This window comes from Rhodamnia argentea, chromosome 8 (assembly GCF_020921035.1).
Source record: "Rhodamnia argentea isolate NSW1041297 chromosome 8, ASM2092103v1, whole genome shotgun sequence".
NCBI classification, from domain to species: domain Eukaryota; kingdom Viridiplantae; phylum Streptophyta; class Magnoliopsida; order Myrtales; family Myrtaceae; genus Rhodamnia; species Rhodamnia argentea.
Genome location: NC_063157.1, coordinates 29,443,977 through 29,467,616, shown reverse-complemented (window position 1 = coordinate 29,467,616; position 23,640 = coordinate 29,443,977). Strand labels below are relative to the sequence as shown.

The 23,640-nt window shown below is 40.4% G+C and overlaps 4 protein-coding genes, 1 long non-coding RNA gene and 1 other non-coding gene across 8 annotated transcripts; 3 read left to right on the top strand and 3 right to left on the bottom strand.

Annotated features, from left to right (window-relative positions):
- The first annotated feature begins 5,862 nt into the window (after nt 1–5,862).
- On the top strand, nt 5,863–8,876 carry LOC115754084 (elongation factor 1-alpha-like). Its single transcript, XM_030693006.2, has 3 exons — nt 5,863–6,014; nt 7,059–7,542; nt 7,627–8,876. The coding sequence occupies exons 2-3, from the start codon at nt 7,081–7,083 to the stop codon at nt 8,512–8,514; spliced, it is 1,350 nt and encodes a 449-aa protein (XP_030548866.2). The 5' UTR covers nt 5,863–6,014; nt 7,059–7,080; the 3' UTR covers nt 8,515–8,876.
- Nucleotides 8,877–10,006: 1,130 nt separating this feature from the next.
- LOC115754086 lies at nt 10,007–12,339 on the bottom strand. Its single transcript, XM_030693008.2, has 2 exons — nt 12,177–12,339; nt 10,007–10,903 (listed from the first exon to the last, which is right to left on the bottom strand). Exons 1-2 carry the CDS (start codon nt 12,235–12,237, stop codon nt 10,248–10,250), a joined length of 717 nt encoding a protein of 238 aa, XP_030548868.1. The 5' UTR covers nt 12,238–12,339; the 3' UTR covers nt 10,007–10,247.
- Nucleotides 12,340–12,815: 476 nt separating this feature from the next.
- LOC115754087 lies at nt 12,816–15,083 on the bottom strand. Its single transcript, XM_030693009.2, has 2 exons — nt 14,951–15,083; nt 12,816–13,697 (listed from the first exon to the last, which is right to left on the bottom strand). Exons 1-2 carry the CDS (start codon nt 15,024–15,026, stop codon nt 13,066–13,068), a joined length of 708 nt encoding a protein of 235 aa, XP_030548869.1. The 5' UTR covers nt 15,027–15,083; the 3' UTR covers nt 12,816–13,065.
- Nucleotides 15,084–15,173: 90 nt separating this feature from the next.
- TRNAP-AGG lies at nt 15,174–15,245 on the top strand. Its single transcript has one exon. It is a non-coding gene; the product is annotated as a tRNA-Pro (tRNA).
- A 1,941-nt stretch (nt 15,246–17,186) lies between these two features.
- LOC115754095 (transcription factor GTE1-like) lies at nt 17,187–23,324 on the top strand. 3 transcript variants are annotated; one of them, XM_030693025.2, is made up of 9 exons: nt 17,187–17,284; nt 18,016–18,150; nt 18,591–18,806; nt 19,720–19,797; nt 20,737–20,961; nt 21,135–21,233; nt 21,424–21,482; nt 22,606–22,756; nt 22,868–23,324. In XM_030693025.2, the coding sequence occupies exons 2-9, from the start codon at nt 18,016–18,018 to the stop codon at nt 23,162–23,164; spliced, it is 1,260 nt and encodes a 419-aa protein (XP_030548885.1). In that variant the 5' UTR covers nt 17,187–17,284; the 3' UTR covers nt 23,165–23,324. The 3 variants fall into 3 exon arrangements, with proteins under 3 accessions (XP_030548885.1, XP_048140121.1, XP_048140122.1); XM_048284164.1 differs by lacking the exon at nt 17,187–17,284 and adding an exon at nt 17,291–17,613; XM_048284165.1 differs by lacking the exons at nt 17,187–17,284; nt 18,016–18,150 and adding an exon at nt 18,368–18,482.
- LOC125316250 lies at nt 21,989–22,275 on the bottom strand. The gene is made up of 2 exons (XR_007199556.1): nt 22,068–22,275; nt 21,989–22,021 (listed from the first exon to the last, which is right to left on the bottom strand). It is a non-coding gene; the product is annotated as an uncharacterized LOC125316250 (long non-coding RNA).
- Nucleotides 23,325–23,640: the final 316 nt, after the last annotated feature.

Here is a 23,640-nt window from a genome sequence, read left to right as displayed (position 1 = left end):
GAACAGGCGATTCCGAACCGGAACCGGCCACGTCTATCGGTGATGGTCGCCTAGGGTCGTGGGACCAAAGCGACAGCCGTTTGGGGTTGCGGGACCTCGGTGACGGCCCGGGCGACCATTGCCGGAGGTTGTTTGACCCTTAGCCGCCCGAGCCGACCGCCGCCGACCTTTGACCTAGGTTTGATTTTCCTTTTTTATTTTTAATTATATTTTGTTTAAAAATAAATATAGTAAGAAATCCCATTTATAAATTTTTCTTGCCAAATACTAATTAGACCAAAGTTGCTTTTCAAAGTATTTTTTACCAAATACTATTTATATTTTTTTTCAAAGTCTCTTAAGCTAAAGATATTTATATTTCTTCAAAATCCATTCGTAAAGCGGAACCAAATCCACCTTAGAGACCACGAAAAAGGCATCTGAAAAGGCGGGCAGCGAAGGAATGCACCATATTGTAGATGCTCGAAATAAGTTAAAAGGAGTAAAAAGAAAAAACCCATTTAGCCGAATTTAAGTAAAATAATATTTACGTGGGACAAGACAACTATAGTAGAAATATTTTAGTATATGCCAAAATATTAACTTGAAAATGCAATAACCAATCCATACTAAATCTTGACTCATTAGTTGAAAATCTTAGGCAAAATGACAGAAATAGTCCTTGAATTTTGATTCAATATTCAATATAGTTCATGAACTTTTAATTTGATCAATTTGATCCATGAACTTGAACCCAATATGCAATATGGTCCTTAAACTTTAAATTTGATCAATAAAGTCCTTGAATTTTTTAGACATGTTCAATTTAGTCCCCGAACTATAGAAAGATATTCAATATAGTCCTTCCATTGATTCAAGTTCAGGAACTAAATTAAATATATTCCAAAAGTTTGGAGATCATATTGGTTAAATTAAAAATTGAGAAAATTTCAAATAAAGGCATGAGTGTCTTTGTTTTCTCAAATAAAGGCCCGAAGTGAACCTTGTTTCAAATAAAAGCCCGAAGTGAACCTTGCTTCAAATAAAGGCCTAAAGTACCATTTTTATTTCAAAGAAGGGCCTGATTAAAAGGCATTTTTGTTTTTGTTTTTTTTTTATATTATCAAATTTTTTTCTTTTTCTATTTTTCTCTTTCCCTTTTCTTTTCTTTCTTTTTTCCTTTTTCTTCTTCCCCTCCACTCCCCCACGTCTTCCGCAACTTCTTCAACCCGACGTCTTTTGCAACCTTTCGACGATCATCCCGGCGGAGTACTGCAGTGGTCGGCAGCCGTCGTCAACCACGACCACGGCGGCGAGGGCATTCGATGCCGGTCCCAGCGAGGACATTGAAGAAGTCGTGACGGAGATGTGGGGGTTGCTGGTCTTAAGGCGGATCCGGTCCTCGAGATTAGGGGTGCGCATGGTCCAGGCCGGTGCGGTCTCGGTATGGAGCCGGGGATCGGACCCAGAATCCCGGTCCCCAAATTTTTGGGACCAAGGACCGAATCGGCGGTCCGGTCCGGTCCCTGTCCTAGCCTAGTGGGACCGCTAAAATCTAACCATTGAATTACAATATACTTTGGTTGTATGTTAATTTACAATTTATACCCCCGGTTGAATACAAAAACACGCTAGTCCAGTTTGCTTACCTTCATAATAAATGTGTGTCTTTATGGTAGGTTTAATAGTAACATTGGTCTAATCGCTAACACGATAAAGATATATAAAGGACAGAATCGAAAAAACCTAGTCGGCGAATACATACTTATAGTGGTGTTGTTTACTAAACGGATTCCACATCCAAGCAATGTACAGAAACAAAATACGGGATTACTCATTGAAATGAACAGCCAAAACGCATGAACAGTAAGAAATTGCTACCACTATATTAAATAAATCGATTGAATCATTTTTTTCCGAAAAGAACATGCCAGTGTATACTCACCACACAATGCACTAGAAAAAACCATAATAAATAGGATATATCACATTTATAACATTGAGGGACTGTCCGAGTTTCAAGAATGTACATATTAACAATGGAAATGGCTCAATAAATGAACATTAAAAACAAATGAAAGCTTCATTTTTTTAATTGTATATATCTATATATAAATAATTATATATATTATGGGTAGTCCCGGTCCGGACGGTCAGGGCGGTCCCATCCACCTGGATCCGAGGATCGGACCACCCGGCCACTGGTCCCATTTATTGGGACCGGGTACCGGACCACCCCTCTCAAAGATCAAACCAACCCGCCTGGTCCGGTCCGGGCTAGTCCGGTCTAATTTGCTCACCCCTACTCGAGGTGGACGAGGGCAGCACCGGCAACAATGCAAGTGGTCCAACCGTCATCGATGCAGAGGAGGCGGATGCGCTTGGCGGCCTCGTCACAGTGGGACAGCCATTTCTGCTACCTTTTAACACACTGAATGTCTCGCATTATCACACCACTGAGAGAGAGAAAAGGCAGCCATTTTTGCTCGAGCTTGGCGGCCGATGCCTAGAGGAATCACCGGACGTGGTCGAGAACTTCCTAGTCATGGCCGAACAGATGGGACGTGGTCGAGAACTTCTCTTGCCTTCGGTCTCGAGTGCGGCTGTGGGACGAGAGCAGATGCGGGAGCGGGAGATTGGGCGGCTCACAATGCACGGTGTGGTAGGTGTAGGGGTAGATAGTCAGAAGCTATGGTAGTCGGCGGCTCGTGCAATAATAGCTCGGTGGTTCAGGACCAGGCGTGTGAATTTTTACTTTTTTGGGGTGCTTAGGTTGTAATTGAATATAACTTCGTCGATTAGAACAGCTAGAAAACCAGAGATGACATGAATGCAATACTCTCGAGTTGCAGATTCTGTTCTTGCTCTCATTTTACTGTTTCTCTTCGATCCGGGGCATGCGTGAACAGATTGATTTTTCTTTGAATTTGTGTTGTAGAACGGAGTTTGATGAACCCGCCACTCAAAGAACCCACGAGCTTACTGGTTCAGAGTGCGAAGAGGTAACAGAAATGGCTGTCCCATTGTGTGGCCGCCAAGCGCACCCGCCTGCTCTGCATCGACGGAAGCTGGACCACTTGCATTGTCTCTAGCGCCGCCCTCGTCTGCCTCGAGAACCAGATCCTCCTTAGGATCGACGACCCCCACACCTCCATCACGATTTCTTCAATCAGGACCGGCGTCGGGGGCATCCTCACCGCCATGGTCGCGGTCGACGATGGCTCCGGCCGCGCGCTGTACTCTGCCAGGATGACCGGTTGCAGGAGACGTCGGGTTGAAGAAGTTGCAGAAGACGTTGGGGAGGGAAGGGGAAAGAAGAAAAAGGAAAAAAAGAAAGAAAAGAGAAGGGAAAAAGAAAAAAATTCAAAAATATGAGAAAGACAAAAAAACCCTTTAGTCAGGTCCTTCTTTGAAATAAAAATGATACTTCACGCCCTTATTTCAAGCAAAGTTTACTTCGGGCTTTTATTTGAGAAAACAAAGACACTTTAAGACCTTTTTTTGAAAATTTTCCTTAAAAATTTAGGGACCACATTATTTATCAAGTTAAAGTTCAAAAACCATATTAGTCAAATTAAAAAGTATAAATATTATATTGCATATTGATTTAAAGTTCATAAACTATTTATATCGTTATCTCAAAATTTTAAATGCAAATTTCAGCACTATTTCAGACACATTCCAATCTGCCCTAATTTCTGAGGCGGCACCCATTTGGCACGGGGTAAACGCAACAGTAACTATTAGAAGATGCCGCATTGGCCTTGATATGAAATAAATATGCAAATTCTTCGTTGATTGCCCATTTGTCCTTTTAGGCCAAATGTTTTGTACCTTTTGATGTAACTAATTATGTAATTATTTCCATTTACTAGGAAGTCGTAGGGAGCACGATCTTCAAAAGGGACAAAACTATGACCAAAAAAAAAAAAAAAAAAAGGGACAAAACAGCATCAGTCCATGCATGTCACGAATTTAACTGAATTTAATTAAGAATACACAAAACGCAAAAATTCGATAATTTCATCATCTGAAAAAATAGGAACAAGGTTTAAATTAATGTAAGTACAAGTATCTATAGAAAGATACATAGAGATTCCATATGTCCTTATGAAAGCACTTATACTCCTCGTCACCCAAGCTTTCTGCTGGATAGAACCAGATCGAGGTTCACAGATTAATGAACAAAGATCACGGAGCCGTTGAGATTTGAAAGACCAGAGATTTGAGAGGATTTGTTTGCCAGTACAATCAAATCCTTGAATCCACTCATCAAACTTTTAATAAAGGAAGTTATCTACGGGGTGATTGCCAATCAATTAAAATTCCTCATATGAAAAGTTACGAGAATGATCTTTTATATTGTGGTCAATCAATAAAACTTAGGAAGGGAATACCTAACCAAATCATGAACTGTTAGTGAGGAAATTTTTTACCCAATACGCAATGAGGATTGCATGAAGATCCATAGTATATCTCATCACAAGTAACTAGATGGAGTCCGCTTTTGTCCACGAAATCTGCTTCTATAGTAATATAAGCATTTAGCAGTTTGTATATAAAGCGTAATGATATATTCATGTAATGTCCTCAGAGTAATTCACAAAATCTTTTCAATGTAATATAACAGTTTTATTTCCTTCAAAATCTAATAATTTTTTTCAACATTGTGTAATTATTTCCATTGACTTGGGAGTCGTCGCACACAATCTTAAAAAGGAGAAAAAAAAAAACAACATTAGTCCATGCATGGCACGGATTTAACTGAATTTAATCAAGAGTACACGAATGCAAAAAATTGATAATTTTATCCATCTAAGAAAATAAGAACAAGATTGAGATTAATGTGAGTACAAGTATCTATACATAGAGTTTCTAGATATTCTTATGAAATCACTAAGACTTAAGAGAAGGAATATCAACTCCATACAATTCTAAATGAGATTTTACTTTTATGATCATAGAGAACATAAGCTGAAGTATACTTAAATGGAATGCTAAATATTACTATCGTAATATGTGTAACATAAAAAAGTAAAGGAACTAACAGCAAGATAGCTTTTTTTTTTTTTTTTTTTTTTGTTGAGAAACTGGATTGAAATGAAAGTGTAATTATGAAAATAATGAATAGTATGAATGAATAATTTGACTTTGTTACAGAAGTTGGGGGCCTAGATTGGGTTAACTGAAAGTTTAAGTATTTAGATTGCACATTTAACAATAGTTTGGAGATTAGATTTCGCATTTTAGCAACATTTTAGGGACTTGCGACTCTCTCTCTCTCTCTTTCTTGCTTGTTCAATCAAAAGAAGCACGTGAACGTTTATGATTAATTCAAGGAACACAATGAAAAAATTAAAAATTTAGGAATGACATCTCACATTCGGTCAAAATTAAAGAACAATTAGTTTTTTTTTTTGTGCATTTTTAAGTAAAAGAAACTCAATGTGGGAGATTGGAAAAGCGGCCTTGACACTTGACATATCCGAACTTTTGGAATATGCTTAACTTAGTTTCCGAACTATATGAAAATATTCGGTATTGTTCTTTCATTAATTCAACCTCAATGATGACATTGAACTTTTTTTTTTATAGTTCAATGACAAACTTGAGAAGTTTAGGAATCACATTGAACAAATTAAAAGTTTAAGGAGTACATTGTATATTGGACTAAAGTTCAGGGATAATTTTGAATAAATTAAAATTTGTGGGATCATATTGGATATTATGTTAAAATTCACGGACTATTTGTGCAATTTTCCAAAGTAGTAAATGCACTAAGGTAGATTGGGGGAGGGTATTCGGTAATTACCGAGAGAAATGAGGATGAAAGTGAAACGAAGATGCTTCCAAGGCCAATGTTGAGATTATGAGCGCACGATGAGGACACTCCTGGGAAACGAAATGGCATTGCGGGGTGCTATATAAGCCAGAACTGGTTGTCCTCGGTCCCAAACCCTATCGCAACCCTTCACTTCTGCTCATCATCTCTCTGGCGGCCAGGGTTTTGGAGCTCGACAGCTGAGATTTCAAAGGTGAGCCTCCAATCTGCTGCCGGTCTTGTTTTTTGATCGGCCTTGTCGTTTAATCATCAGTGTTCGTGCTCGGTTTGTTTTGTTTGTTTGTTTGTTTGGTTTTCTGAGCTCGAGATTGTTGGAACTCGGCTGGGTTGATATGATCTTTTCAGCGTTTTCTGTGATTGGAATATGCTGCGTTTGCGTCTGTAGAATTTCGAAGTCACCGATGGTTGGAGTTTGAGCATTTGATGATTGAAACGGAGCGATTCGAAGCTTTCGCTTCGAGTCTGTTGAGGAATATGGTCGTGGATTTGCTGTTATGGATGATTTTTTGCTTGGTCTGATTTCTTAATGATGTTATGACTCTAGAAGCCTAGGAAGGCGTTCTTCGATGCTTGGTTCTATGTTTCTGGGGATCTGATCTGATCTGATTTCCTTTTGCCGCCCTTATGTTTGCATGCGAGATTAGTGTGTAACGTTTCGTGACTTTTGCTTTGCCTTTCCTATGTCTGCTTTGGTTTTTGAGAAGCTAAAGAATCTGGTCTTTATCAATTATCACTTAGCCTGCATTCAGATGCCTATTGTTCCAGATGCTCATTATAAATTTTAGATGTACATTTCCAAAGTGGTTCGTTCAACTCCCTAAAACGCGCTTACTGGGGAGACTCTACATCAGTGCCTTGGGTAAATACCTGCCTCTGGGAGAATCTTACCGAACACATTTCAAACCTGTGCTCTTTGCTTCCTTTGATATGCAGGCGTCGTGTCGGTCATGAAGACCAAACTTTGAACTTTGGCTCTATGTCTCATCATTGTCATATGACTGAATTTGATTAGTGTTTTATGGGTAATGATAATCATTTGCATAATTTCTTGTTGATCTCCTGACTTTGACAAGCTGGAGACATGGTGTTAAAAGATGCTGCGATTAGCAACAAGGATATGTTTAATTGAAATAGATGTGTCCCTACTAATATGAGTTTTCTTGTTTTCCCATTTATTTCAAGCTACTTTAAATTCTCATCCTAAGATCTAAGAATTTCCTCTTTGATCATTGGACAGTATTTGAGCCTCATACATCAATATGGGTAAGGAAAAGGTTCACATCAACATTGTGGTCATTGGCCATGTCGACTCGGGTAAATCAACTACCACTGGACACTTGATTTACAAGCTTGGAGGAATTGACAAGCGTGTGATTGAGAGATTCGAGAAGGAAGCTGCTGAGATGAACAAGAGATCATTCAAGTATGCTTGGGTGCTTGACAAGCTCAAGGCTGAGCGCGAGCGTGGTATCACCATTGATATTGCCTTGTGGAAGTTCGAGACCACTAAGTACTACTGCACCGTCATCGATGCTCCTGGACATCGTGACTTTATCAAGAACATGATTACAGGAACATCCCAGGCTGACTGCGCTGTTCTCATCATTGATTCCACCACTGGTGGTTTTGAAGCTGGTATCTCCAAGGATGGCCAGACCCGTGAACATGCTCTCCTGGCCTTCACCCTCGGTGTGAGGCAAATGATTTGCTGCTGTAACAAGGTGTAGTGGTTATTCCAGGGTGCTGTTGGTATATTGCTGTGTGTGTGTTGATTTAGAACTGAACTTATTATCCTTTTATAACAGATGGATGCCACTACCCCCAAGTACTCTAAGGCTAGGTATGATGAAATTGTGAAGGAAGTCTCTTCTTACATGAAGAAGGTGGGATACAATCCTGAGAAGATTCCTTTTGTCCCCATCTCTGGATTTGAGGGAGACAACATGATTGAGAGGTCTACCAACCTTGACTGGTACAAGGGCCCAACATTGCTTGACGCCCTCGACATGATTAACGAGCCCAAGAGACCATCCGACAAGCCCCTCCGTCTCCCACTTCAGGACGTGTACAAGATCGGTGGTATCGGAACTGTCCCTGTTGGTCGAGTTGAGACGGGTATTGTCAAGCCTGGTATGGTTGTCACTTTTGGTCCCACTGGGTTGACCACTGAAGTTAAGTCCGTTGAGATGCACCATGAGGCTCTCCAAGAGGCTCTTCCCGGTGACAACGTTGGGTTTAATGTGAAGAATGTCGCTGTTAAGGATCTCAAGCGTGGCTACGTTGCATCCAACTCAAAGGACGATCCCGCCAAGGAAGCAGCCAACTTCACCTCCCAAGTTATCATCATGAACCACCCTGGACAAATTGGAAGTGGTTATGCCCCCGTTCTCGACTGCCACACCTCCCACATTGCTGTGAGGTTTGCTGAGCTGTTGACCAAGATCGACAGGCGATCGGGTAAGGAGCTTGAGAAGGAGCCGAAGTTCTTGAAGAATGGTGATGCTGGGATGGTGAAGATGCTTCCCACCAAGCCCATGGTCGTCGAGACTTTCTCCGAGTATCCTCCACTTGGTCGTTTTGCCGTGAGGGACATGCGCCAGACTGTCGCTGTCGGTGTCATCAAGAGTGTTGAGAAGAAGGATCCTTCCGGTGCCAAGGTCACAAAGTCTGCTGCCAAGAAGGGTGGCAAGTGAACCGTGCAGTCCAGCTCGGGCGCTTCAATACTTGAAAATCATCTCTATAGTATTTGGAATAAAGCTTGGGCTACCTTTAGCCTCTTCTCTCTTGGTCATTTAGGCGTGTCATTTGCAGGTTGTGGCGTCGTCTATCTGTCCTCATCTTGTGGCTGGTTGCAAAACTGGGTGCTCGATAGGCGGTGGCATGGTTTGGCCATGACCTTGAGTCAGATTTGAGTCCCTTTTGCTTTCTGGAATGTACTTTTTAGAACCCTGGGATTCGTTTCATTTGGACTAGTCTGTTATTTTTACATGTCATACGCTGTCTCATATCCTGTTTACCAATTCTTCTTTGTGAGTCATATCATCGCTGTTGTGCATCTAAACTAGAGCGGTCGTTTGGCAAAACCGCTACACCCCTTTTTAGCTGTTGGGCCTTGGAAGTTGGATTGCAACTATGGTTTTGCTTTGTGTGAGTACGGCATAACTAGTTCCGGTCAGGGATTTCGAGAGAAGAAATGGTAAGTATGTCTGGGTTGGTCTGAAAATCTTATGCCACTACAGAATTGATCTGCAGTAAACACATCATTTGCGCATAATATGGCTAGTTCATATTCGTTGTTGCTTGCAAAAAATCATATCTTCAGTTAAGTCTACGGGCCCTTATTGTACTCAAAAGTAGCGGATGAAGAGCTTGTAGGGAAGAAACAAGCATTTTAATGAACGTTGGATTTGATCCTTCAAATTCCTTTTCTTTCCAATAGAACTATGGGTGTTCAAAACGCCTTGCCATCGGATTGTCTGTCGTCCGATCATCCTCGTCGCACAATGTACCGGGACAAAAGGGTAGAGTCCGTAGTGGTACATATGTTCCTGTCTAGGTTTTTGCTTTTGTTTTTTGTTTTTAAATAACAGAAGGAAAACGTAGCACGTTCCGAATTCCAGTTGAACGAAGAACTTCTCAGGGAGTAGATTGAACGTCCGCAACAGTTCAAAAGGATAATGGTGTCCGTGTGCTAAAAGTGGCAGGAAATTGATCTGCGTTTGAGTGCTACGCCCTTCCAATGTCTAATTTCACTTGAAGTTTTCCGTCTTTGAAATTTTCTAATAGCCCAAATTTCGCGCAACCGTTGTCTATGGAACTTCTCCTTCCAGAACCAGAACCTTCCTTGACCATTCCTTTCGCCTGATGCCAACAAGAGATCTCTTGATTGTTGTAATAGCCTCGGACCTGAGTCACAACATAAACTGAGCGACGCATGACCGACCCGATACCGAATGCCCATTTTTCACAACAAAATGTCGGCGAAAATTTTCTGCACAATTTCGAAACAGCAAAACGGAGAAACTACTCGCCTCTTCCTGGAGAGTCAGTGAATTTCCTTTTTCCTGTTGCAACTGACATCGCGTGCGGGGTGAATCTCATCTCGACTTGAGATTGAGTATAATCAGCATCAACGACACAGATCCCCACCTATGATAGTTCTCATGAGCTTAATTTCCCTGAAGATACTTGAGATGTGGCAATTCCAATCATCTTTATTTTATGCAGAATGCAAATATAGCCAGTCAAAAGACAACAAAAATCTCCAATGTGATTTCATAGAGCTCAAAAACCCTCTAGAAGTGCAGAAAAGAGAAGAAGATATCCGGGTTACCATTCTACGCAGTTGTCTCTTGAAGCTCATCAGAAGGAAAAAGCGACAGCAAAGCCTTGAACGAAATATCCTCCAAAGTTTCCCATGGTTCAATTACAAGTTCTTAAAAGCAGACTGATGAACTGGAGGTTTCTGTGGGGTCAGCCTGGCCAACAAAGCCTTATTATGGCAGTGGCTTTCGTCAACGAAGTAGAAATCACCATTCGCCTTGAATGTCACAAAGGGCCTGTTAGTCTCTGGAGGTTTAATATCCGAGAACTTGATTGTCCTCGGAATATAGCTCGCTAACCATGACATCATCTCCACCTCGAAGCTATCAGAGCCAGGCTGCCATTTCAATTTGTGAACGTATGGGTTGACAAACCAGTGAAGAGCCGCGGTGGTTGAAGCGCTGAGGAATATTACAGAAGATGCCACGGCACCCTTCAAGATCACGTTCATTTCCGGTGATGTCATGAAGGTTATGACTGGTCCCAAGGATACAGAGAGGCAGCATGTGGAGAGTGATAGGAGTTTCACTTTCTTAATAGTGGATGAAATTGGACCATAGTAAACAATGCTGTTGTCTTTCTCATCTTCTCCAGGTGCGACCCCCCTTCGCGGTCCAATGCTGATCTTGTTTTCTTCTTCAGCAGCTGGGCTCTGAGATAGCCATCTTCTGTTACCAGCTGAAAATTTGGTGGCAGTATTGAAACTAGGTCTGGAACTCCATTTATGAGGTGATGCTAAAGATCTACACAATAGGTTTCCTGAAATATGGGAAGAACACAGAAATTTACATATTGGAATAAAAAGAGAAACAGAACTCAAGCAAAGTATTTCATTTGTAGCATAAGAATGATATTGCCAGAGATTGACTAAAAACTGCTTTTCAATTTGAATTTAACATCAACATAATTCTATATGAACATATGAAGTTCCTTCCATCATTTACGGCGATAAACAATCTTCTCGGCCACATTTTTAAGATACTTCTGTAACTTCCATGAAGCAAGATAAAAAAAATCACCATTTTGCTTGGGTAGGCAATCATTATGTCATCTAAACTTAATATTACTCTCTTATTGTTTAAGCTGTCATCTATGGAGGGGGAGGGGGTTGCTCATGCTTGCAGGAGAGATTCATGGGGCAGTTGATACATTAGTTGACACGGCTACAAAAAATAAAAAAAGATACAAATGGGAGAACAGTGTAGTAGAGAGCTAAGAGAACAAGCTACTGGGGTGCTGCAGTCACAACAACAATGAATTGAACAATTCAAGTACTCGAACTCAGACATCGATGCAGTGGCACTGCAAAGGATGCATTCAGATAGAAAATTCCAAGGAACATAATAACTCCACTCGATAACAAATGATGCCAAACATCACAAGAAAATGAGTTCTTGTAATGCATGCTTGGACTCCATCTCAGACGTATTGAGTTGATGTACAGTTACCCGCAAAGTATACTTCACCAAAGTGACAAAAAACTGTGAAGTATGAATGTCGGTAAAGAACATTAAAGAATCAGTACCTTCTCTTACCCACATCGAGAATTAGAATGGATGTAGATTGCACCCATTGCATCACATTTTTTTTTCTCGAAAATTCCACATGAGCACAAAAGATGGGCTAAGAGTGAATATAGCAATCACAACTAGGTTCATAGCCAGCCCTCTTCTTACAACACAACCTCTTCATCGACCCAATAGCATATCTTCTGCGATGTTGAGGCAAAACCTTACAGAACCCCTCAACACCTTCGACCAAATCATGAAACAAACAATTGAAGTGCAAGAGATGTTTAACCACACCACCGAATCAAAAGGGTCATGCCTGTTTTCGAAGCCTACCCTCGACAATGAAAGTTCAATCAAACGCAAACCCACATCCACTGAGCAGCAGAATCTCTCCAGTAAAGGAGCGCCCCAAAGGAAGCGACTTTCTTCTGTCCTTTTAGGTTAATGGATTGGACGAACACGGCTTGACCACTAGAACAGAGAGGAGGGACGAAAGAGGGAGAGAGAAGCGAGAAGATAACCTGAGGAAAGATGGTGCTTCGACTGAGTGCGGAGCAAGTGGAGGAGAGCTGATCTCGCCATTTTCGATATGCACTCTCCGGGTTCAGGTTCGCAGCAGGGAGGGGAGCGAGGGTTTTGGGTTTGTGGGAACGCCTTGGGCTTAGTACAACTGTGTTGTCTTTGGGCTTTTCGTAAATTTCGCTTCTTTAAGGTAGATGTTGAACTAGATGTTTATTTTTATTTTTTGGTCGAAGTTGAACTAGATGTTGAACTGACTATTTTGCAGGAAAAAAAATTGAAAAAAAGGTCTCTATACTTGTTTATTCTTCAAATGGAAATAGCCGTCTTCGATCAAATGAAAGTTGCACAGACGATATCGATTTCGAGCAACTGGGCGCCAACATCATTCTCGTTTCCCCAAACTCAGGAATGAGGATTGAGAATTGGATTCTTTTCCTGGTAGTCACAATGTCAGTTAAGTTCAGGGCATTTCAAGAATCAAGAACCAGAACCATGCAAACACTATCCCATTCCTAATTGCCGATTCTCTGCGGCGACTCGGAGAAGTAGATGCGAAATCATTGCTGTGAACTATCCAGTAACGACAAGACAGAGAAACCAATGGCCATTTTCCGGAGACTAGCAGTGAAAAGATGATTTCGGTCACGGGCACTTGACCATTCATGTAGCAAGTGCCAATCTTTGTTGTTTGGAAACATATCTTGTCAAAAGATGAAACAAAAATCCCGGACATGGTTTCACAAAGATCTAAAAGGGTATAGATGCATGAAACGAAAGAAGATCTCTGCTCAAAGTTCGTCAGAAGGAAAAACTGGAAGCCATAGCCCTCGAGATCTCCTCCAAAGCTCCCACCAGCCCTGTTCCAACTACGAGTTGCTAAAAGGAGGCTCAGGAACTGGAGGTTTCTGTTGGGGTCAGCCTGGCCAACAAAGCCTTGTCATGGCAGTGCTCTTCATCCACGTAATAGAATTTCCCATTCGCCTTGAATGTCACGACGGGCCTGTTAGTTTCTGGAGGCCTAATGTCCGAGAACTTGATCGTCCTTGGAACATAAGTCGCTAACCATGACATCATCTCCACCTCGAAACTATCGGAACCTGGCCGCCACTTCATTTTATGAATGTATGGGCTTACAACCCAATGAAGAGCCGCAGTTGTTGAAGCGCTGATGAGTAAGACGGAAGATGCCATCATGCCCTTCAGGATCATGCTCATATTTGGTAATGTCATGAAAGTTATAACAGGTCCCAGTAATACCGAGAAAAAGCAACTAGAGAGTGATAGGAGTTTCACTTTCCTAATGGTGGTTGAAACTGGACCATGGTAAACAACAATGTCAACTTTCTCATCTTCTCCAGTTTGGCCCCCTGAACGTGGCGCATCACTGAACTTTCTTTCTTCAGCTGCTGTGCTCTGAGACAGCCATCTTCTGTGACCAGCTGAAAGCTGGATGGCAGAGGTCAAACTGGGTCTGCAACTCCATGTTCGAGGCGATGCTAAAGATCTACACAACCGTTGGCCTGAAACATGGGAAGAGCATAAAAATTCCGTAAGAACAGGATGAAGAGAACTCAATCAAATTAAATTGACTTGCAGAATAAGATCGATGATTTTGAGTAATTGAGTGGAAACTACTTTTGAAAATGATTAAGTCACCATCATCATTTCAACATCTGTGGACTCATCTACCCATTAAGTACAACGATGATCAGCCTTCTCAGCCTCAATTTGCATAACTTTTTATGTTACTTCAGCAAGCTTGCCAAAGAGCCAAAAGTTGACTCCAACCATTCGGGGTGAAAAGATTACTTGCTTGTATTAGTAACCTTAAGAGGGATAAAGCAACGGCCATTTCGCTCATGTAGCCAATGGTCACACCGTCTAAAGCTTCAATGACTCTCTTTTCTACTTAAGTTGTCTTCAAGCACAGATGAGCTCAAGTGATCGAGCTTCTGAGAGAGCCTAAAAGAATGAGCTTCCGAAGTGCATCCGTAAGGAGATGAACAGAACAGCGCAAGTACTTTGGACTGAGGTATCAACATTGACAATTATGCTATATGCAATGGCCGCACTCGGTATAACAACATGCTGAACATCAAAGCGAAAAGGTTTCAAGCAATGCTTGGACTCCATCTGCAGAAACATTGAACGACGTCCTACAAACCACCAACTATGAATTTGCCAAGGAACCAAAAAGATAGTGAAGTTCCTATTAAGCAAAGAACATTTACACCATCAGCAGTGAATCGGAAAGAATTGATCGCATCAATAGCATATCCTTTTCCTTGATATCCGACACAAGATCAAAAAATGACCACCGTTACAGCGCGAATACAGCAAAAGCGATTAACTTTCCAGCAAGCCTGTCTTTAAATAATCTTTTCACAAGATAGCAAAAGATCTAACCTTTTCTCGTTCGGTGGCACAAAACGGACTCAGCCACCGAATGAGAATTGGCGTCACGGGCTAATCGAAACTCGAGCAATTCGTGACATCGCAGGTCCCAAAAGCGCAATTTGCGACACATCATTTCTGAAGCCGCAAGCAAAGTGGTCTTCCAAAAAGCTGGAGCGAGCGGGAGCAAAGCACACACTCTCTCGAAAAAGGAAAAAAAAAGCACCAGAAACAGCGCTAACTTCCTGTTGGGGGCAGTCAAACGAAAACGATGATGCAGAATATCTCTTCCCTTTCCTTTCACGATTGCACACATTTTAACCTTCGAGAGACAGAGTAACAAAGGTCGAAGTTAAGGTGGAGAGAGAGATAGAAAGACCTGTGTAGAAGTAGGTGGAGGAGAGACGATGCTTCGACTGGGAGCGCAGTAGGTGGAGAAGAGCTGATCTCGCCATTTCCTTCTCTCCGCACTTCCACTCTCCTCGCCGAGGTTTTGGTTCGCACCTCGCTGATGACGAACAGGAGACCCAGACAAGGTTTTGCGTCCCACGGACTATTGGCAACTTTAAATGTTTTATTTCGATGGAACAAGGCACAGCCATGGGCATTTGGTCTAGTGGTATGATTCTCGCTTAGGGTGCGAGAGGTCCCGAGTTCAATTCTCGGAATGCCCCCCAAAGCCTTTCCTCTTTTTTTTTTTTAGTTTTTTGGCCGATGGATATGCCACTTGATGGTTTCATTTTCAAATATTTTCAATTTCAATTAGAATAAGATCTCAAGAGTTACTAATTAAAAAAAATGACGAGTACAATTATAAATTTTTCGGCCAGTCCATTCGAATTGTAAACTTTTTTTTATCTTTAAATAGTGAAATCAAGTACTTGAACGAGCTAAAGTTGGGTTTGAATATGTTCATTTGAAATCTGGATTCTTATACTTCATTTTCATCTACTTATTTTTTTTTTTTTATCTTTTCCTCTCTTTTTTATTTATTTATTTTATTTTTTTATTCCCTTCCATCATTCCTTAAGTTCTATAGATTTGATCTTGTAGAATCTAATCCATTTTTTGATTGAGCGAAGCGTTCCTTTTTATCTTCAAATAGTGCAATTAAGCATTTTCGATGAACGAGCTAAAGCTGCTTGTGCGACACTCAAAAACTGAATATTCAATATTCTTTAATTTTACCCTACGATGTAAGTTTTGGAATTTAATTGATCGATTGCATTTCACAAAAAGACTTAGCCCTTGAGGTGCGCTTTTTCCATCAATGGAAGGAAGGCAAATCAAGAGCATAGCTGAAGGAACCAAACATGATTTTAGGGAAAAACAAGAGCATATTGGGTCTCCATATATACGTTATTCTTCGAACTGGCCTTCGAACAAGATTTATGCAATCAATCTCTCGAAATATTTGTGAACATTCAAGTCTCTTGATATTTAGTTTTGAAAAATTAGAATTGATGTGGTTGACAATGTCGATTAAAGGTATGGTTGAAAGAAAGTTAATGTCACGATGCCTACCTAATTATACGAAACATTGTCTTCGGAAAAAATAAAAAATAAAGAATGAAATGGAAAAAGTCATTAAAAAAAAACCTCAAACTATATTCACTGTGAGCCTATAACACATTCACTCTAAACATTTTGTTTATGACACCGTCAATCCCAGATTTGTATTTGTATGACCCATTTATCCTCTTTTAAAATTCAATTAACAAATGCCGCTAAAGATCTTATATGGCTGGCTACATAGATGACGAAAAGTAAACGTGCTCACTTGGCAAAAATATGTCAAGGCCATTATATCATTTTTTTTCCTTGTTTTCTTTTTCATTTTTTGGTACTTCCTCCTTCGTTTTTTCCTTGGTTGGCGACAGTGAGGACGACAATGTAAGGGCAACGGCTGCGGTAGCCGGCGAGCTCCCCTAGTGGCCGGCGAGGGTGCCTAGGCCCTTGTCGGCCACAAAAATAAGAAAAAGAAATAGAAAAAAAAATGAAATGAACACTTTAGATCCTTATTTTAAAAAAAACGAGGACACTTTAGGCTTTTATGTGATTTTTTTTTCAAAATCCAATACTTGAAATCTCGAAATAAACTCAAGAAGGGCCTTGGAATTTTCTCCCAAAAAACTTAAACATATGCTTAAACAGGGCTTAAGTACACCCCACGTGCTATAAGTTGTGTACGGCGCTCACTTTAGTGCCAAAACTTTCAAATCGATCACTTTAGTGCTAAGTTTTTGTAACTTCGATCACTTCAAGGCCAAAACTTTCAAAACGATTACTTAAGTGCCAACTTTTTTTAAAAATGATCATTTAAGTGCCAATGTTTTTAAAAAAACGATCACTTTAGTGTCAAATGCACCGAGCCACGTCATCTCAAATAATAATAAAAAATGGCACGTGTCGAATTTTCAGCAAGCCACGTCGCCTCCGGCACTAAAATGATCGTTTTTAAAAGAAGTTGGCACTTAAGTGATCGAAGTTACAAAAACTTAGCACTAAAGTGATCGATTTGGAAATTTTGACACTAAAGTGAGCGCCGTACACAACTTATGGCACTTGTGGTGTACTTAAGCCCTTAAACAGCATAAATCTAAAACAAAAAAAAAAGGAAAAAGAAAAAGATTATCCTTTTATCGAGCCCAGACCGGAGAACTCTCCTCCACGGGCAAAATCGCCTCGGAGTCTCACTTTCATCTTCGCTTCGGTAAGAAATCTTCTTTCAAATGCTCAAACATCGATCTTCCCTCCTTCTTCGTGTTCGATTCGATTCCGTTTTCTTCGCTCTGTGTTCGCTCTTCCACATTCATGCCATCGGGTACACTTCATCGCGATTTACTGGTCGGAGCGGAAATCGCCAGCAGAATGGTGCTGTGGAGCTCGCACGAGCCCCGACGATCTCCGTCCCAATGCTCGTTCGATCGCCGGACGGGGCAATTTGGGATCTTTTTCATACCTGCATCGTCTGGTCATTTAGAGGCTCTTCTCGTTGAGGAGTTCATCACTGGCGTTGCTCGAATTGATATCTCGACGATGGTCGTTTGAAATTTCGCTTATTTCTTGATCTCATCGTACTGACTAAACGTTAATTGTGCAAACCAAACAAAAAAAATAGTTTAATTTAAGCGTCTTCCATTGGTGACGATGTTTTTCCCAAGTCTACGCGCTTCCTTGATTAGGTGGTTTGTATTGGAAACGATTTAGCTGGGTTCGTTAGGTTTCTGTTGTTCGATGAGAATGTCGCTTTAATTTGTAAGTGCATCTGCCCGTGACTCCATTCTCGCCATACATTTCCTCGATGCTGTGGTTGCAGCCTGAGCGGACGCCGGTGGAAACTTTCGCATTGTGTTTGTCCATGTCGAACATTGTTCTGCCTTTGCAATTAGGACTTAGTAGTCATCATGATTTTGAAATGACATTGATTTGTTATGGTAACAGATGGAAGTGATGGGTGCGTCGGTAGACTCTGCACAAGACAATGATATAGCTGGAACAGGAAAACACGAGGCCAATGTATCAGAGTTGGACGGTTTTAAGCACCGTGTAGATGAGATTCTCATGAAAGTCGATCAGGTAAAATATGCAGGTTTTGAAAGGATGCTTTTCCCTTGTTGATCAGGATTTGAAGGAATTGTGTGGGTTGCTCGTGTATATGCTCTGCCAAGCATCTTTAGATGATTTTTGTTTGGGTTGGGGGGGGGGAGGGGGGTTGGGGAGCCGTTTATTCGCGTGGCTCAAATTTTAATTATGCATACCTGTTACAGGCTCATCAAAGATATCGAGGCAATGTTGGATTTTCTTTTGCTTGTGAAGTTGCCATGTTCTTTCTTCTTGACGCTCCCCCTTTTGTACATATAGCTGAATAATACAATGATGAAGAAGCATATGCAGGTTACTTTCACATTGTGAGTAGCATCTGCCGTTATGCACTTTATCTTACAGTAAAGTGCAAGCTTTTTCGAGTCTGGCAAAAAATGGTCAATTTATGTTAATGATTGCTTTTTCCTCCGCAGCTCGAGCAAAGAGTCAACGGAGTTGAGCAGTTCTATCTCAACGCAAGTAAAAAGCAAGTGAACACTTTGAAAGGTAGCTCAGTAGTTAAGGATAAAGATAAAGAGAGGCAAATCCCTAGCTTAAAGAAGCAGCAACTGGATGCATCTCGCAGAGAAGCAGCTGCTACAAAGAGAATGCAGGAGCTTATGCGCCAATTTGGCACAATATTGCGCCAGGCAATCATCTAATGTTTATGCGCATTTTGTGTATAATGCAGTACACTGCAGTGACTCCTTTAACCAAGTAAATTAACGAGTTGCCATAGCATGCGTCCTGTTTTGGCCTCTCTATTAGAACATGATGGTTTTGTGTTTACATGAATATATTACTTTGGCGATGGTTTACAATTTTATCCTATCAACTTTTAAGATGACTGTTGTAATCGCTGGCTAGCTTAATGAACTTGCCGTTCATTTTGCATCATTGTCAGGTTTTCATGTCTAAACTTTTGGTTCTGACATAGCTTTTAGAAGATACTCTTTAGGTATAAATCCATTGCTTAGTTGGATTGATCAAATTAGTTTCTTTACATGCACATCCTTATAAGTCGTGGGTTTCTTGGAAGTGCAGAGCCAGGTTGTGATAATTCTGATCTTTTTACACTTCCGAGCAGTTAGATCCCATAGACTCTGGGTTTTTAGCATGGAAGAAGAGACAGGTTGGAATTAGCTAACTTCTTTACTATGTTAATATACTGGGTGAATTTGTCCAGCTGTTAACTGGCTATATTATGATGGATTATCCTGATTAGACCTCTTCTATTTTCCCCCCTTCTTTTTTCCTTTCTATGTCCATGTTAACGTGTTCCCATGTTTGTATCGATTGGAGGGGGTTTTCTTTTTCTTTTGTTTTTGCCGGGGGGGGGTGTGTGGAGAAGTTCTTTGAACTGTCTTTATCTTTCTAAAATGTTTGTTTCATTGGTGTTTTATTTAATTGATCAGTGTTTTGCTTAACTGAACCTCTGGCCTGTTTTAACTTTCCTCATGGCTTTTGGCCTCAATTTTCTTGCACAAGAAAGTATGTTTTTCCATTAGTAGAGATAGAGGAATCCTCATTTTATATTTAATCTGTTTCTATGTTTGGTGTCAGATCACTCAACACAAATGGGCATGGCCTTTTATGCAACCCGTAGATGTTAAGGGTCTTGGCTTGGACGATTATTATGAGGTACATATAATCATCTCTTTCTCAATACCAATGATTGCTATGCACTTCCAGGCGCCTCATGCAATATTTCCCAGGATTATCCAATGAAACAAGATGGGAAAGTTTTATAATTTGAACACATTGCAGATGGATCTCTGATCTTAAGATATTTTAGCAGTGATAGTTTGATTGCTTATCAAAACGTAACACTGCTTCATGGTCATTTGATATCTGAAAAGGGTATTTGCTTTCCTTTATGCTTGCATAAGCCCACTCATTAATATCATTAACTAATCGACACCAGTCTTATCAATTTAGTATGAGTTAAAAGATGTTCACCATGAATATATTGTTGACTTGTAGGCAATTTTATTTATTTATTTATTTATTCTATTTGCCTATATTCTGGATATAAGATTTTGAGAATTCAGAATATTGTATCAAGAGGCAGCCTTGTTGTTCTTCTTATTTTCCTACTCTATATGCAAATCCTGTTCCATATGGCCTCCATAATGATTCGTTTTCTATTATGTTTTTGTCATTCAGTCGCTTGATGCATATGTCTGCTTATTATGGTTGTTGGCATGAAGTCTTGTAGGCATGGCTGGTTTGGGAAGTTTTTGTGTTTAGTACATCTTCTTTCTTGGTCCACTAATAAAGATACAAAATTCAAGCATATATATCATCATATAAGTTTATCTTAGAAATCCTTATCATCTGGACAAAAGATGAAAGCATTTGGATCTTGGATTTGGATCTTAAAATATCATTTTTCATATACTAGTGGTCCGTTCACTTTCCAACTGGTTGGCCTTGTCTTTCTTCTTTTTTCATTGATCTTGTGGGATCTGATGTACTTGTGGTGTTGTCAGTACAATGGACAGTTCTAGGGTGTACTTTTTGGTTCTTGCAGTTCCTTTTTTGACAGTTTTACCTTTTGTTCTGGATGATCTGTTTTAGGTGATTGATAAGCCAATGGACTTCAGTACAATAAAAAATCAAATGGAGGCTAAAGATGGTACTGGTTACAAAAATGTCCGTGAAATATGTGCTGATGTGAGGTTAGTTTTCAAGAATGCAATGAAATATAATGCTGAAAAAAGTGACGTTCACGTAATGGCCAAAACTTTGCTGGAAAAATTTGAGGAGAGGTGGCTGCAGCTATTGCCCAAGGTTACCGAGGAGGTTAGTTGGCATCTGGCTATCAGATTGAAACTTTTCCCTAGGTTCATTAACATTAGAGCCATGACTTCCTTGGATGGACTGTCATGATTCTTCAAATATCCTTGTGATTTTTTCAATCTAACATACTCTTGCTCTTTTTAATGTTCTTAATATCATAATTCATACTTATTTAGGAGAAAAGACGGGATGAGGAGGAGTCAGTTGCGCAGATGGACATGCAGCTTGCTCAGGAGGCTGCTTATGCAAAGTTGGCAAGAGACATAAGTAATGAGGTATTGCACTCGTCAATATGCATAATATGTGTTTGATAATTGGAATTAACATGTTCCTTTACATACACATCCATAGACAACCAAGTTGCTTTCTTTTAATTGCAAATTCCTTTTTCTGTTAAATATGCTTTTTCTAGGATTCTTGAGAATAATAAGGGATGTTTTCTCCTGTTTTTCCATGAAATTTCAGCTCTATGAGGTTGATTTGCATTTGGAAGAGCTCAGGGAAATGGTTGTTCGGAAATGCAGGTGTGTTTCATATGAGTGCATTTTTGTTGTGGAGAATTTAAATGAAATCGGCTTTATGATGATTGCTCCCATTCTGGTTTATGCCTTTGACTCTATACATATGGAGCTTCTAGATGAAACTATATCAATCCTTTTTTAGCTTTGAGATTGTGTTTTCTAGCTTCTGGGCTTATATACTGATATCCATTTGACTGCTTTCAGCATATACATTATTTGCGCCAAGACTATGCAGCTGTTAAATGAAATGAACCATTGAATAATATATTGTCCTGACTAAAAATGCACGACGGTTGATGCTACCCTGAAAGTGGGTGCCTTCACCATGAATTGTTGGCCTGTACTATCATTGTTATGCCTTGTTCAAGCTTATAACATGGTCTAAGTATGATGAATTATTTGGAGTATCCCGGTGCCATTGATGAATTCAGGTACACAAAGGAGGCGCAATGATTAATTTGAAGGACTTTTAGATCTTGCTAGTTGGGTGATGAAACATTAGATTTTCAGGATTGTTCATGTTTACATGTGGGAGTGGAAACCTCCATTGAGTTTACCCTAGTACTTGATTAAACCTGCCTCAGAAACCACCGTCTGAGAATCTTGATTGCCCAAATTTGTGTGTCTGAGTTCGACAACTTGAGTTCCATACTGAGTATGGCTGAGAAAAATTGTGACAGGATGTTATCTTTCGCTCATCTTTCAGATTATAATAATTACTGATTGTTTGGATTCTCAAGTTATGTATGCAATTGACTCGATGAGGCCCCCGCTGTTCTGCTGGCTTGGTGGTTCAATGAATATAGCACCAGGTAGATAGAAGAGATGTTTGATGCATGTAACGAGGGTGCATAAAGTTCTACATAGATTATACACAGGGAATTTGTTGTAAATAACTAAAATTGGAGGAGCTTAAGCCTAGTCATTAGTTGGTTGGAGTACCATGGAGTCCTTTTCGCACCAGCTCCTTTTCTTAAGGAAACAATGGTTTCAATATGCTTTATATTCATCTTTGATATCTTTAGGTTTCTTCATTGTTAGAGCTTGCTTTACAAATAAGGCTGATAAGATTCCTGCCAATTTCTCTCTTCTAGATGAGGAGGAACTCATGAGAAATTCATTTCAGGAAAATATCGACTGAAGATAAAAGAAACATCGGCACAGCCCTTAGTTTATTGTCTCCTGAAGATCTCCTCAAGGCATTGGAGATTGTCGCTCAGAATAATCCAAGCTTCCAATCAACAGCTGAGGAAATAAATCTGGACATGGATGCTCAGGTCCTGATCTGTCCCTTGTCATGAAAGGCTTGTTTTCTATAATTTGACGGTTTTTATTTGCTGGACATAGTCATGGACAATTCATGATCTTCGGTTATGTGACTTCTGCAGAGTGAATCTACTTTATGGAGGTTGAAATTCTTCGTGAAGGATGCTTTGGAAGTTCAGGGGAAGACTTCATTAAGTACTGGGGCAGATAACAACAATACCAACAACTCGAATAAGAACAAAAATAACCACAGTAACAGCAACCAGAAGGTCCAGAACAACAAGAGGAAAAGAGAGATATGTGATGCCATCGCGATATCTGCCAAGAAAAGGAGTAAGAAACCTCATGATCGCATCACAGAGAACATAGTCAAGGGAGATGCAGAGTTTCACATGAATTCCGAAAGGGCTTTCAGCTGATCAGAATTGTTGACCCGCGCTGTAACAGTTCTCCCCTGTCCTGTCTACTGAGTCGTAGTTTATGCAGCTAAGTGTTGGCATCAAGCAGAAACTTGTTCTAGACACTGACATTGTAAATTCTCCCTCTGTTGTTGCTAAGATTTTGTTTTGCTCTCCTCAATTCTTTCATATCTTTTCTTTTTGCACCGAACCGTGAACTCCAGTATCGTTTAAACCTGCACTGTTTTAGGGCGAGTTATCTCACAGCACCTACAGATGGCCATACACTCAGTAAGTTACTTACTCGTCAACATGGACTGAAAGAAGAAGAAACATTTGTCAGTCTCGTGTTAAAACTTCCGTTGATGCAGGTGATGCATTGGGTTATCATCTACTTTGCCATCACTTAGCCAGCTTGTGCTCCACTGACCTTTGCAATGACCGGACAGTACTCCCGGAGCACCGGTCAACGGTCATTAATCTGATAAATACCTATG

Excerpts from the sequence above, each read along its gene's own strand:
- LOC115754084 (XM_030693006.2), top strand. The coding sequence starts at position 7,081 with ATGGGTAAGGAAAAGGTTCACATCAACATTGTGGTCATTGGCCATGTC. Across the intron at positions 7,543-7,626 it reads TGATTTGCTGCTGTAACAAG|ATGGATGCCACTACCCCCAA; the intron begins GTGTAGTGGTTA and ends CTTTTATAACAG.
- LOC115754086 (XM_030693008.2), bottom strand. The coding sequence starts at position 12,237 with ATGGCGAGATCAGCTCTCCTCCACTTGCTCCGCACTCAGTCGAAGCAC. Across the intron at positions 10,904-12,176 it reads GAAGCACCATCTTTCCTCAG|GAAACCTATTGTGTAGATCT; the intron begins GTTATCTTCTCG and ends CCCATATTTCAG.
- LOC115754087 (XM_030693009.2), bottom strand. The coding sequence starts at position 15,026 with ATGGCGAGATCAGCTCTTCTCCACCTACTGCGCTCCCAGTCGAAGCAT. Across the intron at positions 13,698-14,950 it reads CTCCACCTACTTCTACACAG|GCCAACGGTTGTGTAGATCT; the intron begins GTCTTTCTATCT and ends CCCATGTTTCAG.
- LOC115754095 (XM_048284164.1), top strand. The coding sequence starts at position 17,386 with ATGCCATCGGGTACACTTCATCGCGATTTACTGGTCGGAGCGGAAATC. Across the intron at positions 20,962-21,134 it reads TGCCCAAGGTTACCGAGGAG|GAGAAAAGACGGGATGAGGA; the intron begins GTTAGTTGGCAT and ends ATACTTATTTAG. Across the intron at positions 22,757-22,867 it reads ATCTGGACATGGATGCTCAG|AGTGAATCTACTTTATGGAG; the intron begins GTCCTGATCTGT and ends TGACTTCTGCAG.